Source organism: Mus caroli, unplaced genomic scaffold (assembly GCF_978045245.1).
Source record: "Mus caroli unplaced genomic scaffold, Mus_caroli_1 scaffold_1, whole genome shotgun sequence".
Taxonomy (NCBI): Eukaryota; Metazoa; Chordata; class Mammalia; order Rodentia; family Muridae; genus Mus; species Mus caroli.
In genome coordinates this window covers 188710595-188735546 of record NW_028227256.1, presented here as the reverse complement: position 1 = coordinate 188735546, position 24952 = coordinate 188710595, and the positions used below count along the sequence as shown (strand labels likewise).

Sequence of the window (24952 nt, the reverse complement as noted above, 5' to 3'; positions counted from 1 at the left end):
TGTGAGCTGTGCGGGCAGAGGGCCTGAGTGTGATCTGTGCAGGCAGAGGGCCTGAGTGTGAGCTGTGCAGGCAGAGGGCCTGAGTGTGGTCTGTGCAGGCAGAGGGCCTGAGTGTGAGCTGTGCAGGCAGAGGGCCTGAGTGTGAGCTGTGTAGGCAGAGGGCCTGAGTGTGAGCTGTGTAGGCAGAGGGCCTGAGTGTGAGCTGTGCAGGCAGAGGGCCTGAGTGTGGTCTGTGCAGGCAGAGGGCCTGAGTGTGAGCTGTGTAGGCAGAGGGCCTGAGTGTGAGCTGTGCGTGCAGAGGGCCTGAGTGTGAGCTGTGCAGGCAGAGGGCCTGAGTGTGAGCTGTGCAGGCAGGAAGGCCTGAGTGTGAGCTGTGCAGGCAGAGGGCCTGAGTGTGAGCTGTGCAGGCAGGAAGGCCTGAGTGTGAGCTGTGTAGGCAGAGGGCCTGAGTGTGAGCTGTGTAGGCAGAGGGCCTGAGTGTGAGCTGTGTAGGCAGGAAGGCCTGAGTGTGAGCTGTGTAGGCAGAGGGCCTGAGTGTGAGCTGTGTAGGCAGAGGGCCTGAGTGTGAGCTGTGTAGGCAGAGGGCCTGAGTGTGAGCTGTGCAGGCAGAGGGCCTGAGTGTGGTCTGTGCAGGCAGGAAGGCCTGAGTGTGAGCTGTGTAGGCAGAGGGCCTGAGTGTGAGCTGTGCAGGCAGAGGGCCTGAGTGTGAGCTGTGTAGGCAGAGGGCCTGAGTGTGAGCTGTGTAGGCAGAGGGCCTGAGTGTGAGCTGTGCAGGCAGAGGGCCTGAGTGTGAGCTGTGTAGGCAGAGGGCCTGAGTGTGAGCTGTGTAGGCAGAGGGCCTGAGTGTGAGCTGTGCGGGCAGAGGGCCTGAGTGTGAGCTGTGTAGGCAGAGGGCCTGAGTGTGAGCTGTACAGGCAGGAAGGCCTGAGTGTGGTCTGTGCAGGCAGAGGGCCTGAGTGTGGTCTGTGCAGGCAGAGGGCCTGAGTGTGAGCTGTGCAGGCAGGAAGGCCTGAGTGTGAGCTGTGTAGGCAGAGGGCCTGAGTGTGAGCTGTGCAGGCAGAGGGCCTGAGTGTGGTCTGTGCAGGCAGAGGGCCTGAGTGTGAGCTGTGCAGGCAGAGGGCCTGAGTGTGGTCTGTGCAGGCAGAGGGCCTGAGTGTGAGCTGTGCAGGCAGGAAGGCCTGAGTGTGAGCTGTGTAGGCAGAGAACCTGAGTGTGAGCTGTGTAGGCAGAGGGCCTGAGTGTGAGCTGTGCAGGCAGAGGGCCTGAGTGTGAGCTGTGTAGGCAGAGAGCCTGAGTGTGGTCTGTGCAGGCAGAGGGCCTGAGTGTGAGCTGTGTAGGCAGAGGGCCTGAGTGTGAGCTGTGCAGGCAGGAAGGCCTGAGTGTGAGCTGTGTAGGCAGAGGGCCTGAGTGTGGTCTGTGCAGGCAGGAAGGCCTGAGTGTGAGCTGTGCGGGCAGAGGGCCTGAGTGTGGTCTGTGCAGGCAGAGGGCCTGAGTGTGGTCTGTGCAGGCAGAGGGCCTGAGTGTGAGCTGTGCAGGCAGAGGGCCTGAGTGTGAGCTGTGCAGGCAGAGGGCCTGAGTGTGAGCTGTGCAGGCAGAGGGCCTGAGTGTGAGCTGTGTAGGCAGAGGGCCTGAGTTTGGTCTGTGCGGGCAGAGGGCCTGAGTGTGAGCTGTGTGGGCAGAGGGCCTGAGTGTGAGCTGTTCAGGCAGAGGGCCTGAGTGTGAGCTGTGCGGGCAGAGGGCCTGAGTGTGAGCTGTGCAGGCAGGAGGCCTGAGTGTGAGCTGTGTGGGCAGAGGGCCTGAGTGTGAGCTGTTCAGGCAGAGGGCCTGAGTGTGGTCTGTGCAGGCAGGAGGCCTGGAGTGTGCTGCGGCAGTTCATAGATGGGGTAGATGTTGGGGTGGGCCAACTCAAAGCAGAGACAGGCAGGTCCTTGGGGCTGGCTGGCCCACTAGTCTTGCTGTATCAGTAAGCTTACACTTATGAATTATGATGCACACATACATCACACACAAATACATAACAAATATGCAAGAAAAGAGGGAAAGAAAATGTGTAAGCAAACAGTCTTACAGCCATGTTTGTTATAAGCAAGGGTGACTTAGCAAGTGTTTGGTATTGAACGAGAGTGAGGACAAAAATGCTAAGTTAGGTGATGTTATAAAATGGAGGGAAACAAGTTTTTTGGTATCATTAAGTTCAAGTACCTAAAAAGGAAATGTTTATCATATGTTGACATGCTAAAGAGAAGGCTAGAGTGAAGATGTAGCTTTTATTAAATGTTTTAAGCTACATATGGTCTTGAGTGCTTCATTGTTGAAGTTCCCTCAGAGTGATGCCAATAAACACGTGAGGGGCCTGCGCTTGCACGCTTCTGGTTGTTCTAGTAGGAACCCACCAGGCCTTATGGAGAAAATAAGATATGTCTATGCCAGGTGCTGTCTTAGCGCAGACACACAGTCCTGGCTCTGTTAGAAGTGTGCATTTGTTCTCATTTCCATCTGAGGATTTTTGGGAACTTTAGGTGTAGTTGAGAGGAGTAAGAGGAAAGGGAGAGAGTGGGTGGGGCATTTCTCTCTGGGTGGTTTTGTTCTGCAGCCTGGGTGTACAGTGGGACATGTGAGGGTAAGCGATTTTCTGGTGAGATTCAGACCCTCCTGGGGCTGTCCTAGCTCTGGCTTCATATAATCCGGCATTCTAATCAGTATCGTCACTAAGTTGTGAACATTTTTCAAGTTATCATTTGTTTATTTGAAAATGATCTTACCGAGGGTGTTTCATCTGCAGTTGTGGTTGCTTTATAATCTCCAGTCTCATTGGTAATCCCCCGTTTGTCTGGGCACAGTCCCTGCAGAGGACTGCATTCAGGAGCTCGCCACCCAGTCCTTCCTCAGCTCTCAGCAGCATGGTACTAGATAGCTTGAGTTACTTAGGTACTGATGGATCCATACTTTGATGTTTTGAGACAGGATCTTGCTCTCTGGTTCAGACTGGCCTAAAACTCACTGTGTAGCCCAGGCTGACCTTGAACTCATGATCTTACTGCCTAGCCTTCTTGAGTGCTGGGATTTTTAGGTACCAGCCATCATGTCCAACTCAATTTGATATATTTGAAAATATAAAAGTAACACTTTTTTCATGACAAAATTATGGCTCTGAAGACTGGAAGCTACAGAGAATCAAGAGCTGTGATAGCTGCAGCCCCCTGTTGTCTGCACTCCAAACCCATGAGTCGTATTGAACAACTCACAGGCATGTGAGCCAGATGTGCACAGCTGGCTTCTGATGGGCCTCAAGTACTGCTCTTCCTTGCTCCTCACCCCAGGGACAGCACTACCTCTAGTCAGTCACAGAAACCAAGACTTCTGTCTTAGGCATCTCTTTAGAAACATTGCCACAGCCTCCTATCTCTCCATGTTCTTGGCTCTGGTGACTTCTCCTCCCGACACCAGGCATTGTAGCCTTGTAAAGTATTCAGTCTGGGCAGGGAGCCCTCTACCACTTTGGTGCAGTTCCTCAGCACTTGTCAGTTCCTTTGTGATGTGCATCCAGACTGGCTTGTTCTTTTCCTCTTTATTGTGAACCCCGAAGGAGGGGCCTGTGTTCCTGGTCTCATACTGGGATAATACAGTGTGCAGCACAGTTGGGACACTGGTTCAGGTGACCATTTTTGTTGGGTAAATGAATAAACATGGCACACTGGGCAGAAGCCACTTGTCTACCTCGTCTTAGAGTCTATGGGCTGCCTCAGCAGTTGTGCTTAGGAACTCCAAGAGGCAGAGTTGTCAAGGATAACTTAAGATAGTAGGACAGAGTTTGGCAAGACTTGAAAATTATGTCTAGTGACCTTCCTGGCCTAGTGTTTGATCATTATCAGTATTCCCTGTGTGTACATGAAAACATGTAGCCTGTATTAGAAGTAAGATAACCAGGCATTTGGGAGGAAAGGAATTTACAACTAAGATTTTCTTTATTTTATGGAACTCAGAGTTGACAGTGACAGAAAAGCCATGCATCAGTTACTTCCTGTTTATAAAGTATTTTTCTCTGAGTTAGTCTAAGTAGGGTACAATAATTTCAGCTAGTGACAGAAAGTGCTTCTCCATGCTGTCTAATCTACAGGACTGTTACTTTCCAGTCTTGTAATATGCAGGTCTTAATTATATCCTGGTCGATGTTTACTTTGTACCCTGAAATCTTATGGTTGGTTTAAATTAAGATTTATGAAAAAATTATAGAATGTACAAATGCCTGTTTCTCTTTCTACACAGTCTTTTCTCTTTCACTGATAGCCTGCTTTTGGGAGGGGGCAAATATTCTGTCGTTTTTGTTTAAAATTTGCCCGAGTTGGGGCCCAGAGAGATGAGTGGGTGGTTGAATAATTTCCTGCTCTTGCTGAGGACCTGGGTTCAGTCCCAGTGTCTACACGCCTCACAACTACCTGTAACCCCTGTTCCAGGGGAGCCAGTACCCGTTTCTGGCCTCAGGTCTCATGCATGAGGTGGTATATAACTCATGCCAGCTCATATGCCTACTCATGACATGAGTGAGTAAACCTGAAGAAGGATTGGAGGATAAACTGTCCAAGTTGTTTTGTGCCTGTAAGTGTGATATTTGTGACAGTGTTAGTCATGTAATTAATTTCCGGGCCAATAGTAAGTGGTTTCGTGAAGGAGAGAATATATTTTATATAGCACAGACCAGTTCTGTACCAGGTTGAATAATTCTTCAAAGTGTATAAAAAGACTTTCAGAAAGCAGATTTAAGAGCCTCAAGTCAAATCAACAGCCTTAGGAAGAAGTGCTGTGTTAGCTCTTACGGGAATGTTCACATCAGACTGTTGGCTCTGCAGGCTGAGGTACATACATGTTTGCTTTGCATGGTAATTTGGAATAGTTAAAGAAAACATTATTTGTAGCACAGAGACAGAATGGTTATGCTTTGAGATATGCATTTAGTTTTTTTTTTCTTTTCAGATAATTGTGTGGAGGAGATACAGTGACTTCAAGAAACTGCACAGAGAATTATGGCAAATTCACAGGAATGCATTTCGACACTCTGAGCTATTTCCCCCGTTTGCTAAAGGGACAGTGTTTGGTAAGTGCCACTCTGAAACTGTAGTTTAATGTCCCTCTTCAGCCACACCCCACCCCCATGTCAGAGAACCGCATACTTGCCAGGCAGGTTCTCTGCCAGTGAGCTACAGCTCAACTCTGCAGCAGCTGTGATGTGAGTGTGATGGTCTGTGCTGAGGCCTTCCCCCTCCTGTGATAATCTGTCTGTCCAGTTTAGCAAGAACTTGACACTGTTCCCCAAGCCCCCAGTATAGTTCATACCAAATACATTTCCTCTCCTCAGCCATGGGGTAGCTGCAATTCTGTCCAGACAGACTAAGAACCTAAGAAGAGATGTATTACTCACGCATGTAACTTGGTTGGTTGGTTCTTGCCCTCCAAGTGCTTTTCCTGTGTCCTAGCCCCCAGTGTAATACCTCTGTGATTTTACTGGTGTCTGTAATGATAGGTGCTTCACCCACATCAGCCCTGTTTGCTGTATGATACTCTAAGTGCACCCACTGTTTTTCATGTCTTTCTCCCCTGCCACTCCCTACCCCCCCCCTTCCCAGCCCTCTCACCCCCACCCCCACTCCCCTCCTGCTATAAACCTGGCTAGCTGCAGGGTGACAAGACTGTGTCATACGCTTGCTGGGCTGCCTTGAGAGCTCCACCAAGTAAATTACTCTTACATTTACAATTACAATTTAAATTATTTTTACATTTTGCTTCATTTAGTTTTCAGGAACAGTCAGAATGCAGCCTGAGTTTTTGCCAGAGTGGAACACAAATGGCTTCCTTCCAGCTGAATCCCCACAGTTCTTGTTCTCTCTGAACCTCCTGAACTAGCCCTTCCATGCCTGCGTTCTGATCTTCTGAGGTGGGCTATAATGGCCACTGAGTTTTGCTTACAGCATAATAGGGCTTCCTTGGTTCACAACTCCATGTTTCCCAGTTTCAAAGGCCTGTGAGCCATGCAGCACACAGCCCCACTCCCAGGTTTCTGAATTAGTTTCCTCTTTGCTGTGATAAAATACATGATGGAGACAGCTTATCAGGGAACAACTCCTTTTAGCTCATAGTTCAAGGATACAGTCCACCATTCTGTCTGCAGTGGGTCTGTGTGAGTGGGTGCTTATGTAGTTCAGGGTGCAGCCCACCATGCTGTCTGCAGTGGGTCTGTGTGAGTAGGTGCTTACAGGGAGCCTCTCTTGTTGTCCTCATGAGGGAGCAGAGAGTGGGGACTGTGAGGAGCATCAGCCAATGTGATCTTCAAGGCCTGTCCCCAGTGGCCTGTGTCTGCTTGCTAAGCCCTACTTCTTAAATGTTTCACAGCCACCCATAAAAAGTGCTGCTAGCTGGAGACCAGTATTCCAATATATGAGCCTGTGGGAACATTTTACATCCAACCAACAAGGTGTTTGTATCATCCGTCTGACATTATATAGGGGTTGGTGGTTGTGACCTGTAGAAAAGGTGATGACTCCTTGTTCCCCAGATTTGGCAATAGAAGCCTGTGGCATCTCCCTTGATGCCCTCCCTCCCTCCCTCCCTCCCTCCCTCCCTCCCTCCCTCCCTCCCTCCCTCCCTCCCTCCTTCCCTCCCTCTCCCCACTTTCCTCCTTCTCTCCCTCCCCCTTTCTACCCCTTTCCATCTCTCCCTGCTTTCCTCCTTGTATCTTCCTCTGTTTCTGTACTTTTTGCTCCCCTTCTTTTTTCTAACCCTCCATCATTTCTCCTCCCCTCATCTTCCCTACCCCCAATCCCTTCCCTTGCTCTGAGAGATAACAGCTTTCTTATAAAAAAGCTATGGTAGCCTATGACAAGACCCTGTGATGAGACAGTAACTACCTGTAACTGTAATTTGTCACAAAGTAGTAACTACTTAATAGATTTTGTTGTGGGGTTGCTGTCAACCAAAGGCACACACGTGGACTGATGGACGGGACATGGTTGAACCTTTCCATCACACTTCCTGGCTTTGGGAAAACTCTGAATGATGACTGTGTTTATTGGCCTCTACTGAGTGGAATCTCCACAGAATCGGGATTTCTTCAGGCAGCTGCGGACTGCGGTGCTCACTGTCTTCACACCTGTTTCCTCATGACATTATGCACGTTTTACAACTTGAGGGTGGGGGTCAGATGCTTAGAACCCTGGAAGGGATGGTCCATCAGCATCCGTGCATTTCCCTGAGAGTGAGATTGGGCATCTAAAGCTAGTTGCCATACTAATTAAGAAATACTTAGCAGCCTGAGAGCTTGGGCAATATCCTGAAATCACTCATAGAATTGTCTTGGTTGCCACTGTGGTTTAAATTTGAACTCTGGCCCAGGGGCTCAATGCTGTCTGGAACCTTTGGAGATGGGGCCTGGCTGCAGGAAGTGGGTTGCGGTGGTGGTGGTGGTGGTGGTGGGGCAGGCCTTGAGGTCTAGAACCTTGCCCTGCGTCTTGGCCTCTCTCTGCTTCCATATCCTTCTCAGTGAGTAAACTTCCACTCCCAGGCCATCTTTGCCATTTTGGACTGTGTCTCCTCGAAGCATGAGATAAGTAAGTTTGCCGTTGAGTTGCTCCTGTTAGTATTTTATCATCGTGAGAAAAGTAAGGGTCCAGGCCATGCCTGGAGAAGAAGCCCTGCTGGGTGCCAAGGTGAGGGTCAGAGACCTGGGCGTTAGGGCAGCAGCAGCTGGACCATTGGTTTGCACAGGGCTTTGGTTCCTTCCTCCTGAGTGTTGGGGCTCAGACTTGGTGCTGCGTGTCCCCTCCCTTCAGGTGTCCGTGACCAGCTCCGGCTCCACGTTCAGTTAGGCCCTCACCCATTCCCTTCAGAGCTCTCTGTTCACAGCAGGTGACTCTTGGCCACTGCTGCTCTGACCTTTGTAGTTACCCTTGTGCTGCCACTGTGCCCAGCAAGCGTGGATCTGTGCTCCACACCTACTGTCAGCCTGTCTGCTTGGATGCATTCTAGTGCAGTGTTAACATCTGAAACTTGTGTGGTACCCTTAATTCAAGAAACATTAAAAACAAAAAACAGGAATGAGGGCCCAAACAAGGTCTGTCTGAAGAAACTCAGTGTCCTGCTATGGAAAACATGACGGGCAGGCAGTACGCAGGGCCCAGCAGGCTCTGTCTTGGGAGCACAAGGCCAATATACTACGGGGCCACAAAGCAAAAGTGCAGTCCACGGCTTGGGGACTTTAGCTGTCATCTCTAAAACCTTACCATAGGTCTTACACTCTAAAACAAGAACCCTCCTTCTTTGCTTCAGAAGAAATTATGGCATCATTGAGAGTCAGTTCTGGGTTTGACTTCCTCTACTAGATAGTAGAGGAAGAGGGTAAATTACAGTCTCTTAAGTGAATTTTTGTACTAACGTGTTCTCCCATCTGCATAGGAAGTGTATTCTAGTGGGCAGGCATTGGGTTGTAGAAATTATCTTTGTCTTCATAAAGATGACTGAGGGCCAGAGAGGACTGTTGTCGTGTGGATTATAGCTATTACCATTTACCACAGTGGCAGCGAAAAACAGAAAAAGAAAGAAAGGGGAACAGAAGAAAAAAGAAGACAGCTGAATTTGAGCCAGATTTGAGTTCTACGCTGTGATGTGCTGTCTGTAGGTCAAAGTTCTTGAGGAAACCTGGGTCATAGGTCATGCAGTCAGAGGGAGGGATGTTTAACTGAATCCTTCTCTGATAGACCAGAACTTTACTAGTGATAAATCCTTGCACGTTAACTGCAGCATGGAGTAGAAGCTCTGTGAAGGAAGAAGGAATACTCCTTCAGATGCTCAGCTAAACCCTTGAGTAGTCACCTGTGTTTGACTTTGTAGCATTCTGCCTCCCCATTTGAAACCTACTTTGCTAGGGCTGGAGAGATGGTGGCCCAGCAGTTAAGAATACTGGCTGCTCTTTCATAGAATCCTGGCTTGGTTCTCAGCACCCATGATGCAGCTCACGGCCATCTGTAACTACAGTTCAGTTTTGATGCCTTTTCTGACCTCCGAGTTCACCAGGCACTCATAAGGTGCATAGACTTGCGTGCAGGCAAACACTCATAAGTAAAAATAAATCTGAAGAAAAGAGAATATTTTGATGCCTCATGTTTTGCGGATCTTGCAGATGGTTTCTGGTTTGGCTAGATGAAGCCAGCAAACGTTTATATGGCCAGAGATCTCGAAAGAGAAGATTTAAGTCCCAGGAAGCTGGCAAGCTCCAGTTATCTGCAGGACTGCAGTCTTCGCACCGGCAGAATTCTGTCGGTGGCTTTCCTGGAAGTGTTAGGCTCACTTTTCTTTTTTGAGAAAATGTCTGTGTTACACCCAAATATTGCCAATCACAGTTTGCTCTGTTTCAAAGAATTTTAAAATGGAGAGTTCTCCAATGGCCAGAATTCAATAAGTTTAATAATTGTTACCTCTTCATAAGAGGATTTTTTTCATTTTAGTGAAACTGTCATGGAAAAATTTAAAACTATGAGTAAGTGGGAGAAAGGAGTAAAATAGTCACTGGTGGGTGTGGCACTGTGGCCTGGCATCCTGTTAAGGTGGTCACAGTCTTGCCACCACCGTGTATAGACCATTAGTGCAAATGTCAGCACACGGAAGAAGCAGTAAATGCCATGGTACAGACACAATGAAGCATGCTGGCTGGCCCACAGGACACCTACAATGAGTATTGTGTGTGCTGTCATAGTCAGTGTCCTCCTGATGTGAAGGGACACCACTGACCATGGCAATGCTTGCAAGAAAAAAAAAATAACTTGGGGCTGGCTTACAGTTTCAAAGGTTTAGTCTGTTACCTGTTGGTGGGAAGCATGGTGGATCCTAGGCAGACGTGTGCTGAAGAAGTGGCTGAGAGTTCTGTTCCGCAAGCAGCAGAGAGAGAGAGAGAGAGAGAGAGAGAGAGAGAGAGAGAGAGAGAGAGAGAGAGAGAGAGAGAGAGAGAGATCCTGGGCTGGGCATCCATCTGCGATCCCAGTGACACTTCCTCCAAGAAGGCCACACCTACAAATCCTTTCAAATAATGCCACTCCTTGGCGACCAAGTTCCAAATCTGTGAGCCCATGGTGGCCATTCTAATTCAAACTACCATACGTGGCATGGACGTGCCCCAGTCTGAAGCTGTTGGAAACGTACTGGGGTTAGAAGGGTGCCTGAGATGTATGTGTGTACATGCATGTACGTAGACATGTATATGTATTTAGTTTCTTTCATCTAAAGTTTATTTTGAGACAAGGTATCATTGTGTGGCTCTGGCTGGCTTGGAACTTGCTGTGTTGATCAGTCTGGCCTTAGACTCCCAGAGATCTTTCTGCTTCTCCTCCCTGAGTGCTAGGATTGAAGGTGTGTGCCATGTTGAAGGTGTGTGCCATGCACCTTCAATCACAAGAGCTACATTTTGAGTTAAAGCAAGTATTGAAGAATGCTGTGTTTAGTGAGAGCTCATCTGTGGAGGGCAGACATACACCTGTTGTGTGAAGAGCACCTGATCATGTTATAGGAGGTATAGGCAGTTCTGAGCCACCCCATGTGGGCATTGGGAATCAAACCCCCGTCCTCTGTGTGCTCTTAACCATAGAGCCACCTCTCCAGCCGTGTAGATGGAGTTTAACAACGCACAGTTTTAGCTCCGATGCTGCAGATAGTTTGGCTTTTTAAGTCATGGCGTTACTAGTGTGTCGGAGTGGCTTCTAACAGATGCTCCCAGCTTAGTGCTTGTTGTTAATGGGTTATCTGTGTCTCCACACTTCCTTATTAATTTAATAAGTGAATACTTACCTCTTTTAGTCAATGGTGCAGCTCATTAGTAACACTTGATAACTGTAGTGAACGCTGCAGGCCACAGCTGTGGCTGTATGGAGAGAATTGTTGGTTAGCCATCCTTTTTTTAGCTCCTCTCCTACTGAGTATGTAAACCTCGGCACTAAGGAGTGTTACTGCAGTCTGCAGAGTGTCAGCAGCACATTGTGCTAGGGCCATAGTGAAGGAAATATTCTTTGGCAGTTAGATAGCACTAGGCCACGTCTGCTGCCCCTGCAGTCTTAGGATTCTCATGTAGTTCAGGATGGCCTTGGCATTGCTGTGTAGCTGGGGATGCCCTTGAATGCCTGATCTTCTGCTTCCTCCTCCCCAGGGTTAGGGTTTTAGGCATGTGCAACCATGCCTGGCTTTCCTGTGTGATCTTACAGAGTTCTGCCAAGTGTAACTTCTTACTGTGTGTCTGTCGTGAGTTGAGCTTATTGAGACGTTAGCGTTGCCTGTGGCTCAGTTCAGTCTCCCTGTGTCTCCTCTGGCACTGCACTCTGCATCAAGTCTTTGCTTAGCCTTAGACTTCGGACTACGCCTTCTAAGGTATTGTCTGCTGTTATGTTATGGTGATCAGGCTGGCCTTAGACTCTCAGAGATCTTTCTGCTTCTGCCTTCTGAGTGCTAGGATTGATTGAAGGGCTGCTTTCTCTTCCTGGTTCTACAGAGCGCCAATATAGCACTTCTTAATTAATTGGAACCTTTTGTAAGTATTTTAATTCATATGTTTAATGCATATTATGTTCAGTGATATCAATGTAGCACTCGTTTTATCTTTTTTCTTTTCTTTTTTTTTTTAATTACAAAGTTTTCAGCTTTAGAGAAGAGAACATGAGAGAATGGGGCAGTGGTCACCTGTGTACCGTTCTCCAGGGTTGCTTATTCTTAGCCCTTGCTGTGTTGTCTCTGTGCCCTGGTGTTTTCTTTCTCCACCTCATTATTTTGGAATAAGTTGCCAATATTGTCACATTTTAATGTAACTTCCTGTATTTCCCTGATGGCCACAGTCCTGTATCACACCCATGAAAGGGACTTTGGTGCAGTTTTGTAAATGAGCCATCCCATTGGTGCAGTGTGTAACTGGTCTGTCCCATTGGTGCAGTGTGTAACTGGTCTGTCCCACTGGTGCAGTGTGTAACTGGTCTGTCCCACTGGTGCAGTGTGTAACTGGTCTGTCCCACTGGTGCAGTGTGTAACTGGTCTGTCCCACTGGTGCAGTGTATAACTGGTCTGTCCCACTGGTGCACTGTATAACTGGTCTGTCCCATTAGTGCAGTGTATAACTGGTCTGTCCCACTGGTGCAGTGTATAACTGGTCTGTCCCACTGGTGCACTGTATAACTGGTCTGTCCCATTAGTGCACTGTATAACTGGTCTGTCCCATTAGTGCAGTGTGTAACTGGGCCATCCCACTGGTGCAGTGTGTAACTGGGCCATCCCATTGATGCAGTGTGTAACTGGTCTGTCCCAATGGTGCAGTGTGCAAATGGGCCGTCCCTGTGCAGATTTACCCATCTGTCCTTCATGTATTCTTTCTGACCCATAATTCAGTTCTTGGACTATTATCAAAGCTCCTGACAGAAGCCCAGACTCGGTGGGTACAGTCCCAGGCATGGTGTGCATGCTCTGCCACATTGCTGGGACTCAGGGACCGACTGTTAGTCCTGATGCTCTTGGTGCCAGCTGGCTGGTGATAGCTCCCTCCTGAGACCCCTGCTGTACTTGTTCTCTGCCTGACCTGCGGATGGAGTTTGGAGACCAGAAGAGTCACCAACATCACCATTAAGCATCTGCTGGCTCACACTGGATGAGGGTCGGTTTTAGGTTGTAGGACTTGGTGTGAACTACTATATTGGAAGTTTAAATTTTGTGATTAATTAATTAAGTATGTTTCTCTCTTTCCCTCTGTCTCTTTCTATTTTTCTCTCTCTCTGTTTCTTTTTCTGTTTCTGTCCCTCCCCCCCTTCCTCTAATTCTTTAGCTTAGTCTAGCATAGAACTCTGTATGGAGAGCCCAGACTGGCTTCATACTTGTGGCAGTCCTGTCTTGTCTCTGAGTGCTTACTGAGCTAAGTAAGGAATGAGTTGCCTGGTTCAACATTGCATTTTCAAAAATTATATGGTCTAGAGAGCTGCCTGAGCTGTTCTGAGCACTGGCTGTTCTTCCCGAGGTCCTGCGTTCAATTCCCCATACCCACAGGTAGCTTACATCCATTCATAACTATGTTCCTTTGGGATCTCGTTACCCACAAGGTAGCTTACGACCATCTGTAACTGCTGCTTTGGGATCCAGTGTCCTCTTCTGGTGTCTATACACATAAAATCAATACATAAGTAAGTAAATAATAAAATTTAAAATTGTAAATGGAGCTTTGACTTGTTCTAAGTTATAGTTTAAAAAAGTGAGATGGGCATGGTGGCCCACAGGTTGAAGCAGGAGAATTGCTGTGAGTTCTAGGCCAGCCTAGGCTAGAAGTAGACCCCATTTCAAAAAATGGGAAAGATGAAATCCCAAAGGATACTTGCATCTGATAGACAGTGGCTCTGTTTCCTGGGACACCCAGTACAACAAAGGCAAACTCTGAACAGATGTGTCTTCTTATTTAAGCAGTTTCCTCTTGCTTTATGGAGAAAGGTTAGCCGCATCATTGGCATTGAAGGCACCCTTCACCCCTCACCCCCAACCCTGTCTCTTAAAAGTATTTTATTTTATGAGTGTTCTTCTCACATGTGAATCTGTGTACTGCATGTGTGGCTGGGGCCAGGGAGGGCAGAAGAAGAGATTGTATGGCCTGGAGTTGTGGTTACAGATGTGGTAAGTGGCTGTAAGTTGCCACATATGTGCTGGGAAGCAGATCTGGGTCCCGTGGAAGAAGTGCTCTGAACCACTGAGCCGTGTGTGTGTGTGTGTGTGTGTGTGTGTGTGTGCGCAGGAGTGGTGCATGTCTGTTGTCTTCTTCAGTCACTCTCCATCTTACTTTTTGAGACAGGGTTTCACACTGAACCTGGGGCTTGGTGATTCATCTAGACTGACCAGCAGGCTCCAGGGTACTCTGCGCCCCTCACCCAGAGCTGGGGTTTGAAGCTTGTGCTGTTGTGCTTGGCTCTAATGTGGTCATGGGGTGGGGTGTGTGTGTGTGTGTGTGTGTGTGTGTGTCAGTCAGGTGAGGTCACGAGTGGGGAAGCAGGAGAGGGGTGTGTGATGTCTGCAGGAAAGTTGGTTTTATTTGTTAGCATCACGGGTTGTCCTCAGCACGGTCACATGCAGCACAATTTCATATACAATAGAAGAAGCCAGTTTGTTTTGTATGTTTGGAAGTCTGGGATGGAAGTGTCACAGTGCCCAGAAGTTACAGCACCTGCTTTGTCTGCTCTGCCTTCCACATCATCATTGTCTCTTCTGGCAGTGGGGAAGGGTCTAGGAGGGAAGCAGGGAGAGTGTGTTTGCAGCTGCCTTCAGCAGGGTCTCAGGGAAGCTGCAGAGCGCCTTCCAGTGCCTTCCGTTGATAGTCTGTTGGTTGGACCGTCATCCAGGCTGGCAAGGAAGGATGCATGCAGTTTGGCTGACATGTATAGGAGAAAGTCATAAGGAAGAAAAGGAGAGGCTGGGTGCTGTGGCCTTCTGTCTCAGCACTCTGTAGGCAGAGGCAGGCAGAATATTTGTAGAGCAAAGCTAGCCTGGTCTACATAGTGAGTTCTAGGCCAGTCAGGGCCTAGAAAAACATTTTATTTTTCTAAATAAATTATATCTTTATAGTTGAGGGCATGATAGAACATGTTGAGTTCTATATCTATAGCATTGCTGATCCTGTAGTGTGTGAGCAGTGGCTTCTGTCCGTCCATCTTTCTCTCAATGTAGTCAGTTAAGCTCTTCTATAAGGGTAGTCCACTGTAAGACTGTTTTGATGGAGGGTTTCTGTCTTCGTTAGTCAGCAATAGCCCAAACAGATTTGCTAGTGTGCTGTGTGCTAGTCAGTGTGGGTACTATGGATTCAGATCCCACAGTGATCCGTGTAGTCTTACTGTAGGGTGCCATAGGCAGGCCCGTGGCAGCGCACTCAGTCAGTGTCTGGCTGACTGTAGCAGGGAGTGCAGGGGCTGGATTTGAACCCAGGTCTACCTTTGTCTCCTGCTTCCTGCAGCACAGCATCTCAAAATCATGTAGATACTTCCCATAGGCAGGAGGCAGGAGAGAGGGAGGGTTTAGTGTCTGTGGTACCTGTGCCTTTTGTCTTGGTGTTTTGTTTATACTGTGAATGCTTTTAGGCTGTGAGGACACTACTCTTCTGATTGGGTGTTTTTAAAATGTGCAAGCTGGGCACATGGCAGATGCTAGCCAGTGATCTCTTAACAGCACTTGAACTGTGCATCTCAGTAGAGCTTGTGTGGAGCCACCTTCCCAGCCCATGCAGCGTGCCTGTGCTGGGCACTCTTCTCTCTCCAGCAGGTCGCCATGGGCCACTCCCACCAGCACATATGGAATTAGCATAAACGCTTTCTGCTTCTAGCTCAGGTTTTTGACCCCACTGCTAATACAGATGTTCTCATAATTTCTTCTCTTCATCCCCCTTTTTAAATAAAAAAGAGTAGAGAAGAGAAAATTACATGAGTAATTATAGTATTAAATTACTAGAGGAAGCCATTTGAATTCTTTAAAAATTCTCTTTTCAACTTTAGTTTTCCATCGCTGTCTTCTTACTAGTGAGCCTCTTACATGGACGTGACTGGGTTTGGATACAGTTTATTTATCAGGTGACATTGCTGCTCCATTTCATCAGAAACATTGTGAGGCTTTAATGTGATGTGACATTTACAAGATAAGCATTGCAGATGGGCAGTGTGGCCTGCGGTGGCTTTGCTCCCTGGGCCTAAACTGTCACAGAACCAGGCTGTGTTAGCCTGTCCCTAAGTGTCACTCTCACTGAATTCTAGGGCGGTTCGACAAGACGGTGATTGAGGAGCGACGGCAGTGTGCTGAGGACCTGCTGCAGTTCTCTGCCAACATCCCCGCCCTGTACAACAGCAAGCAGCTCCAGGACTTCTTCAAGGTTTGTAGTCTTCCTGAAAGCAAGCCTGTTCCATGCAGTTCCCGCTGGGGGTAACGTTCAGGTAGCTCTCTTGCTTGTGAGCTTTGTTATTTACCAGGCAGCAGAAGTTTCTGCTCAGCATCCATTGTCTGTGGCACAGCTGCTGTTTCTGGTGCAGAAATGGCAGGTTTTCGATTTACAGACTTTAGAACCTTGATGTAGAAGGCTCGGAGAGTTGTGTTGGAATACATTGGGAAGATGAGGTTTTATGGGCTCCAGGAGTTCCTTCTAGAGGCATCCTTGAATGGCATTTCTGAACACTGCGATCCACAATCTTTCTTTGTACAAGGATCTAGTGGAAGTGGTCATTGCAGTTTTGCAAAGGGTCTGTGCAGATTGTATTTCTAGGTCATTGGCTGTATGTGGCTTATGTTTCTTGACATGTGGCACTGTGGCTCTGACCCTTTCATTTGTTTGGATCTGAGATGAGCCTCAGATGTCAGCGGCAGGCCCCCCTTTTGATCCTGCTGCCTTTGCCCCCCGGGTGCTGGCGAACGGGCATCTCCATCATTGTTAGCATTAACTTCCTTCCTTGTTTGAATGTCACTGTCACTGTTGGTGGCTACCACAGCCCTTAAGCACATTCTCTGGTGCATTTAGTTAGCTTTCCTGAAGAGCAGCACGACTGTCTTACACTTGTTTGCTCATTTCTTTAGCAGAAAGCACACACTTGTATAACTTTAATTTCTAAGACACAGGGCTGGTGGGCTACTGAGTTCCCCCTGATGCCAGTGGTTCTAAGCAGAGATTCACTTTTTGACCTTATTTAGTTGACTGAAGAAGGGTGGTGGTTTGAAGGACATTGCAGGGCCACAGTAGAAATAAGACTCCTGTTGACTTCCATGGTGACAGTGTTGTTCCTGATGGTCTCCTTGCTTCTGGTGTCATTACTCTGCATACCAGGCGGAGAACACAACTCTATGGTTGTGTAAACCCAGTGTAGATCTTCAGGGGGAAAGGCCAAGTGAAGGCGAGGCTGTCTACTCAGTGTTCTCTTGCTCTCTCAGTCTGGGAGGTTTCACCCTGTTGAGGTGTGAAAGACAGTGGTACAAACCAGTGTGTGCCATGGAGCTCAGAAGTTGGTTGTTAGTGAAAGTTAGAGGATGGACTTGGAACGGGTGGCATGGAGGTGCCTGCTCATGCTTTGTCTTTGATATGGGGTTTCTGATGGGAGCTGCTGCCAGCTTTGTCTAGTCACAGAAATAAATGCGCACACGCGCTTACAGTGTGTGAAGACTGGACAGCCTAAGAGAAGTCAAGCTGATGTCGGATCTGTTTCAAGCAGACTCAGACTTGGTGGCAGGTGACATGGTGCTGTCCTGTTCTCCACCCCATGTGAAAACGTCCCGATTGACACTGTTCTTGCCTGGTGCAGGCATTTACCACAATAACATTTCCAACACAATTGCGCTGAGCATCCAGCTTCTTCTGGGTAGGATTATGTTTTTATTTCCATGTTTTTTCAGTTCAGTCTGTTTTCTGACTGATTTGTAACTTTTCTGTTGATCCATTGGCTATTTAGAACTGTGGTAACTTCTAAGTATTTCTGGATTGTCGAGTCTCTTCTATTGCTTTTTTCTAATTTTATGTTTTTCTTTATCATCTTGGTCATCTTCACCTTCATCTTCACATCTTCATCCTGCCTGTCTCCTTCTGCGGCGTCTGTGTCATATTTCTTTTGTCTTTGTTTGCACGCTCTCCGTTTTCTCCTTCTGAGGCAGGGTTTCACTCTGAGCCTTAGGTGCCTGGATCCTCAGGGCCCCCTGTGTACAGCAAAGGCATGCCCACCTAATGACATTTTTCTTGTGATCAGACCACAAAGTGTATGATTTTAATCCCTTTAAACTGACTGATCCCCTAGAACATGCTGTATCCTAGAGATGGTTCCCTGTGAACCTAAAAGGACTGTCAGGTGGACGTTCTATGCTGAGCTCACACTGGTGAGTCTTGTCAGGTGGAGAAAAAACGGGCTGCTCGTCTCTTGAGATTTGATATCTTGATTGCAGCATTGTCGTGAAAAACTGTTGATAGAAGAAAGAAAAACAGACGTTAAATAGCAAAGGAGTTAGTGTCTCCGTGATGTAATTGCTTAAGGTGAGAAAGCCTGCTTCTCTGATTGGAGTGTTGGGTCCACGAGGTCCCAGCGCAGCAGCTTGACTACTCACTCTGGTGACTGCTATCGAGCTGAGTGTGGACGGGGAAGCAATAGCTTTGAGACCCAACTTTGTAAGCATGGGTACAAGATTAAAGAGGTGGTCACATGGACATTTAACTTACTTAAGTCACTTTGTAACAGTTCCACACTGTAGCCCAGACTCACTTCAGCTCCCAGCAACCCCGCCAGCTGTAGCTGCTTAAGTGCTAGGTGTGTGTGTGTGTGTGTGTGTGTGTATTTGAGTATTTGTTCTCGGCAGTTAGTTCTTGAAGAGGACCAGGATTTGGTCCTTGGCACTCACACCAGGTGGTGCACAGCAGTCTGTCACTCCAGGTCTTACTCCCTCTTCCGGCTCTGTAGTCACTGCACACCTGTGGTGAACAAAAATACATTCAGGTACACAAACCTATACATAAAACAGAATAAAGTGTCTTTTTCCATAAATTTCTTTATGGGGTGCATGAGTGGTTTTCTCATGTAAATGTCCCCTCAGATCACATCATGTGCTGTTGATTGCATAAAATTCAATGGCTTTCTGATGAGTCCCTACTAGTTAAAATGGTCAGGATCTAAGGATGCTAATTGCTGTTTTTTCCTACTCGTGTTTTCATAAAGCCTGTGGCAGATCTTATACACTCTGCTTCTCACCCGATGTCTGCAGTGGCGTTACACACCATTGCTTCCAGTATTCAAGGGGCAGAGGCACCACCTCTGAGTTCTAGGCCAGCCTGGCTACATAGCGAGTTTCAGGCCAGCAGCTTCAGTTTGCAGAGAGATCATGTGGAAGTCTTTTACTCTGTGCATTCTTTGTTCCACACCCTTGGCTTGGCTGTGGCACGTCCTTACAGCTGAGCCCCGACAGTGTACTTGACTGGTGCTCTGTAAAGGGTGCATCTGTGTGGCAGTTACCTCAAGGCTTTCGAGTGCTCGGTTGAGAAGACGAATGTTTATTACTGTTCTTTTTGTGCTCTTACTAAAACATGATTGCTCTGTCGTTCTCAGGGTGGGGTAATTAATGATGGCTCTGAGTTAATTGGCCCTGCTGAAGCTTATCCAGACTCCCTGGCCAACGCCTTTCCTGAGTGTGGTACTGAAGGTAAGAGACTATTTTTCTTGTGTTTCAAAAGTTTCAGTGTCAGAAGATGCGAGTCACAGTCATGTGACATTGTCGTCACAGCTGTGTACAAGAGGTGGAAGGTCCTTCCTTGGTCTAGGTCCCTTTCCTTTGGCTCTGATACTGGATGACTTGGTGGCACCTCACATGGAACTGGTAACTTTGCAGCCCGTGCACCTTTGCCCTGACGATGACCAGGGAGTCAGACCTCAGCAAGACAGTTCACACACAGACCTGGGCCCTGCTGTGTGAGTGCCCACTGGAGCCCACCCAGCGGCTCCTGATCCCAGGCCACTCAAGACCAGCTCTAAAGGAAGCTGGTCACCTGGAAAGCAGAGGCCAGGGCAGCTTTCGTGTTTGATGTGGCTCCCCTCAGACTTTGCTTTTAATCTCTTAACTTCACGTGTGTGGAATATCTTGTTCTGTTTTTATTTAGGGACACTTGAACTTACATGCAGATTTTAATTCTTGCCTTTTAGCTTTTGGATTTCCTATCTACTCTTCTTTTAAGGGCAGGTTATAGAATATTAAAAAAAAAAAGAGAGATTGGGATATGGGATGGGGTGGATCTTTATAAATAAAATAATGAGATTTTTCGAGATAGCCTAGGTTTAGCTTGTCAAAGGTAATTCACAGATGAAATAACACACTTTGATCTCTGTCCTGAGAGTTCCTCCTGACTGTCTCCTGGGAACTTGGAGTCTCGTTGGAACTCAGTTGAGGGGTGCACCTACTTAGACTTTTGCAGCCACACTGTCCTAGATGTGCTATAGTATGTTCTCGTCCTGGTTTGGTAAAACTAGCACGTTTCTCTCTGTTGTGTGGGCTGATGTGTATACAGAACAGCATGGACACAGACACTGATATATCAGGTAGATGCACACACATATACACACACATACATACGAATACATACACTCACACACACACACACTCTCAGTCACATACACACTCACACACACCTTCACACACATACTCACACACACACATGTGGGACTGTGATAGGCAGCCTATTTTGGTTGAATGGGGCTTGCTTCGGTGACCCAATAGAGAAATCTACAAGGGACAGAAAAGCGAGCCACGTTCCCAGAATCAGGTGCCTGTCCATAATTCTGTGACTCAGTCATGCAGACAATGTCCCAAGCTTCTGGCATTCTGGCTAGACTCTACTCTCACAGTTACCTGATTATAGCCAGGTGTGCTCCTCCCCACAGTTACCTGGCAACAGTAAGATAGCCGAGCCCACTGTAAGAGGGGCTGCTTGGCCCCTCCCCACTCTCTTTAAGCTCTCACCTTTCTCATTCTCTAGCCCTCCTTCTCTCATTTCTTTTTCCCCTCTTTCCACATGGCCATGGCCAGCCTCTCTTTTTCTATCTTCTCTCTTTCTCTCTGCCTTTCAACAATAAAGTTCAAAAACCATAGACTGTCTCTGCTCATAAAGGCCCGTCATGCTTCAACAATGGGATGGGCTTTCTCCTAATGAGCTGTGTCTAACCTCTCACCAGAAGGCCATTCTGTGCTCCAGCCACGGACCTGACCAAGGACTCTCACCCACCTGGGAACCATCCAGCGCCGCCTCTCCCCCTGCCCTCTCCTCCCTTCATCCCTGGGCCGAGTGCTGCCCCGGGACCCCTATTCTTTTCTCAGCTCCTCTTCCATATCCATCGTGGGATACCAGAGGCTGAAAACCTGGTACCTGGGGCTGCCCCTTGTCCACCACCCACTGTGTGAGGTCAGTGGCTTAACACAACCAGACGCCCACCCAGGGCCGCGTGGAAAGCATGCGCAGCCCTCCTGCATCTGCCCGCCTAGAGCACCAGAACTCTGGCGGGATGTGGGTTCTCGCCCCTCTCTCCCACATCTCTCCCCTCTTTCCTCTACACCCATGGCCCTGCACACACACACTCAACACACTCTCTCACACACCTTCACACATGCACTCACACATTCTCTCTCTCACACACACACATAGACATACACAGACATACACACACAGACACACTCACACACACAGACATACACACACAGACACACACACTCACACACACAGACACACACACACACAGACACACACACACACAGACACACACTCACACACACAGAGACACACACACACACACACACACACACACACACACACACACACATTTTCTCCCTTTTTCCTTCAGCATTTCCTCCTTGAGAGTACAAGTATGGGAGTTTTCCTTTTCCTTTAACCTCCCACTCACTTAAAGCTGTTGCATGTAGTATATGCATGCCGTGCTTCCAGGGGCCTTTATGGAGTGATCCTTCAGCATCTCTGACTTCATCCTCATCCTGCTGAGGTCATAGAAAGGCCTGCTGAGAGTTGTTTTGCTTTATAATCTGTCTTGCTGTTGGGAGGAAGATGTCTTATCCAGGACTGTTTTAATCAAAAGCTTCTCCCATGGGTTTGAAATGTGTAGCTTCTGCTTTCAGGGGCCACTGGCTTCTCTCTCACTCGAATGTTGGGTTTTGTGGGTGATTTTTCTGGCGTTGCTTCCAACTCCCGGTTCCCGAGATAGGAATTCCTGAGCCATGTGCTACTTCTGTGACATCCAGCAATAAACAAGGAGAACTTGGAGGATTTCTAAGGGCGGTGATGGGGGTTGGGGGGCACACGACCCTTCTCTTCCCTCCATTTGGCTTTGATTTGGGAATCTCGGGTTGAGATGGGGAATAAGTCTGGTGTAAATGTCTGTTGTCTGTGGGGCTCCACGTGAGGTGGGAAGGCTGGCCAGAGTCCATTTCACATGAGCACTGGCATTGGTGGGAGCTCTTAAGAGGCCTGTGAACTTCATGATGGTTCGGGGGAGCAAAGGAGTGTTATTTTTAGAAATGACTGTTTTTGGAATAGTATTTTAAAATATTGGAAGGCATTGAAGGGGTGAGCAGGTGACTGATGTCCTCACCTCTCAGAATCCTCTAAGCCTGGCTAGTCAGTCCTGCTGAAAGATACCGCCTTTGAAACTCCCCATTCTGCTTTTTCCAGCTACATCCTAGTTCCTAAAGGCTCTGTAACCTTCCAAACTAGCACTGCTGGGCTGGAGAGATGGCTCAGCGGGTAAGAGAACTGACTGCTCTTCCAGAGGTTCTGAGTTCAGTTTTCAGCAACCACTTGGTGGCCCATAACCATCTATGCAGGGATCTAATGCCCTCTTCTGGTGTGTCTGAAGACAGTGACAGTGTGTACTCATATAAAATAAATAAAATCCAGAAAACCAAACCAAACCAAAAAACCTAGCATTGCTGACAAGACACATGAGCCTGTGGGGGGACATTTACATTCAAAACACAACACTTGCCAAGGTAGAAATCCAGACCGAAGAGGGCCGGACTAAGTCATCAGCTCCCACAGACGCGCATTTATGTCTTTTAAGGATGACCTCATCTTGGTGACTCTGGGGACTGAGCTCACAGCTTTTGGAGACATTCGCTTCCCAGAGACAGATCTGGATGCCAAGAGATCATTATTTCTGTTGTTGTTTGCACCTTGAATATACAACTGACAAATTCTAGTTTACTTCAAAAGGAACGTGCTGATGGAAACATGAACACAGAATTTCCGTTTAAGATTACTATAGTACAGTAGAAGAAGGAACCCTCTTTCAGATTGTGTAAGCAGTAACTCGATGGTTAAACTGGCATCTACTGTAGTGTGAAATAAAATTTAGTTTTCAGACAAAAAGTAACTTTTTCCTTTAAAATTATTTAAAAAAGATTTTCTTTTATTTTATGTGTATAAGTGTTCTAACTGCATATGTGTTTGTGCACCCACAAGTGTGCATGATGCCATTAGAGGTCAGAAGAGGGTGTCAGAGCCTCTGGAGCTGGAGTTCTGAACAGTTGTGAGCTAGGACCCGAACCTTTAGGAACACATGCTCTTAATGCTGAGCCATCTTCCAGTCCTACGTAAGATAGACTGGTTCCTTGTCATCTACTTTGTTGAGAGCAATTAGATGCCAGTCTCTGAAAGATGAAAGGACACCTAACTGTTCATGAGCATCTTATTTCCATTTGAAGCTTGTGTGCTTCATTTGATGGTGATGGACATGGGTTACAGCCTCTGGGAGCATCTCTCTCTGCTGGCCTGCTTCTGAGATACGGGTGCCTTGCTGCTAAGCCGTTCATTTTGATGGTGTTGTTTATTTAAAACATTGGAGGATTAAGTGGAAAGATGTATAGTTATTTCAGTTTGATTAAAACAACCTCTTGTATAAGGCTAGACTAAGGTCTCTGTTGGTAAAGTGCTTGCCATCTACATGGGAGAATCTGAGGTCAGATCCCCAGTGCTCAGGTACAGTCCCACTGCTTCTGCAGAGAGATTGAGATGGGAGGTGGAGGCAGGAGAGTCCCAGGAAGCTTATAGGTCAGCTAGCCAGTGGTAGTACAAAGAAGGTGGAAGCCAGGACTGACATTCAAGGTTGTCCTCTGACTACAGGTGTGCTGTGCCATCTGTGTCTATGCACACGCACACACACACACACACACACACAAATACATGGAGGATTAAAAAAAAGAAAAAAGCCCTTGTGTTTTTTTTTTTTTTTTCTTTGTGTTGTTTTTATTTAGTGAATTTAAAGTTTGTGCTTCAAGGCAGAGCTAAAGTAAATGTGGATGTCCTTATGCTGGCTTTGTAATTAGCGACATGTCAGTGTTAAGACTAAAGTCTTTGTGGTGTGTAGTGCTGCAAATTATGACAAAATAGAAACTCCCAACTAAAGCAGGTTACACTTGCGGTAGGATTTTATTTTACAAATGTCCACAAGGTGGCGCTGTGGGAACTAAGATCTTAGGCCTGGGCTTGCCCTCAGTCCTGTGGCTTACTGGAGTGGGTCCCTGTCTGTCAGCTTGAAGGAGTTATATTTTGTTATTAAGTATGTATTTACTCATGCTGTTCACAGCTTACGACTAGTTACATTTTCTTAAGTGGTAAGTCTTAAAATAAATAGGGAATTTAATTTTATGTAAATTTAATTTAAGCACAATTCAGCCAGGGCTGGTGCTGTATACCTGTAGTCCCAGTACTTGGAAATTGAGACAGGAGAATCAGAAATTGAAGGCCAAGTTCACATAGTGAGTTTAAGACCAGCCTGGGCCTCAGAGTTTCTCTCTTAAAACCAAAACCAAGGCAAGCCTAACAAATACACAAAGAAAGACAGATACGTGTGCGCTTGTATCAGTGTGGGTGACACACGTACGCTGGTGTCAGTGTGTGTGTGCTGCTTGGGGAAGAGAAGGCACAGAGAGTTTGCAGTGGCTCTTGAAACCCCAGGGCTGTTATGAGTAACACTGGATATTTAGAACTTAGTGGCAGGGTGGGCCAAATTAAAAGGTCATGATTTGTTTTGGTCACTTGGGTTTCGGATTAGAAGGGACATTGGATGTTGCAGAGTTCTTTCTTTTTCAGTTAAACTTTGGGGTTTGGCGGTGGTCAAGTGTGTGCTGCTAGGTGTTTGCTAAGTCCCTGACCTCTGACTTGCTGTGGATGGTGAGCACATTCTAGTGTAGGGAGGTCAGGGCGGGTCTGGAAAGGTGGCTCTGCAGCTGCCGAGGTCAGTTCCCAGAGTCCACATTGGATGGCTTCACAACCTCTCATAACCCCGGCTCTAGGGAAATTCCATGCCCTTCAGAGGGACCTGTGTGTACATCTGCACACACGTGTGTAGGGTAACAGTTGGAACCTGGAGCCCACAAAACAAATGGGCAGTGAAACAACCAACTCTGA

At 47.4% G+C, this 24952-nt stretch overlaps 1 protein-coding gene across 4 annotated transcripts in view; it reads left to right on the top strand.

Annotated features, from left to right (window-relative positions):
• The window catches only part of Rps6kc1 (ribosomal protein S6 kinase C1), a 146279-nt gene that overhangs the window by 8587 nt on the left and 112740 nt on the right, over positions 1-24952 (top strand). For all 4 annotated transcript variants that reach the window (XM_029476266.2, XM_021159114.3, XM_029476274.2 and 1 more), the window contains 3 exons: positions 4972-5092; positions 15783-15898; positions 19095-19188. In XM_029476266.2, the coding sequence (XP_029332126.1) occupies positions 4972-5092; positions 15783-15898; positions 19095-19188 (331 nt within the window). The remainder of the gene's footprint in view (positions 1-4971; positions 5093-15782; positions 15899-19094; positions 19189-24952) is intronic.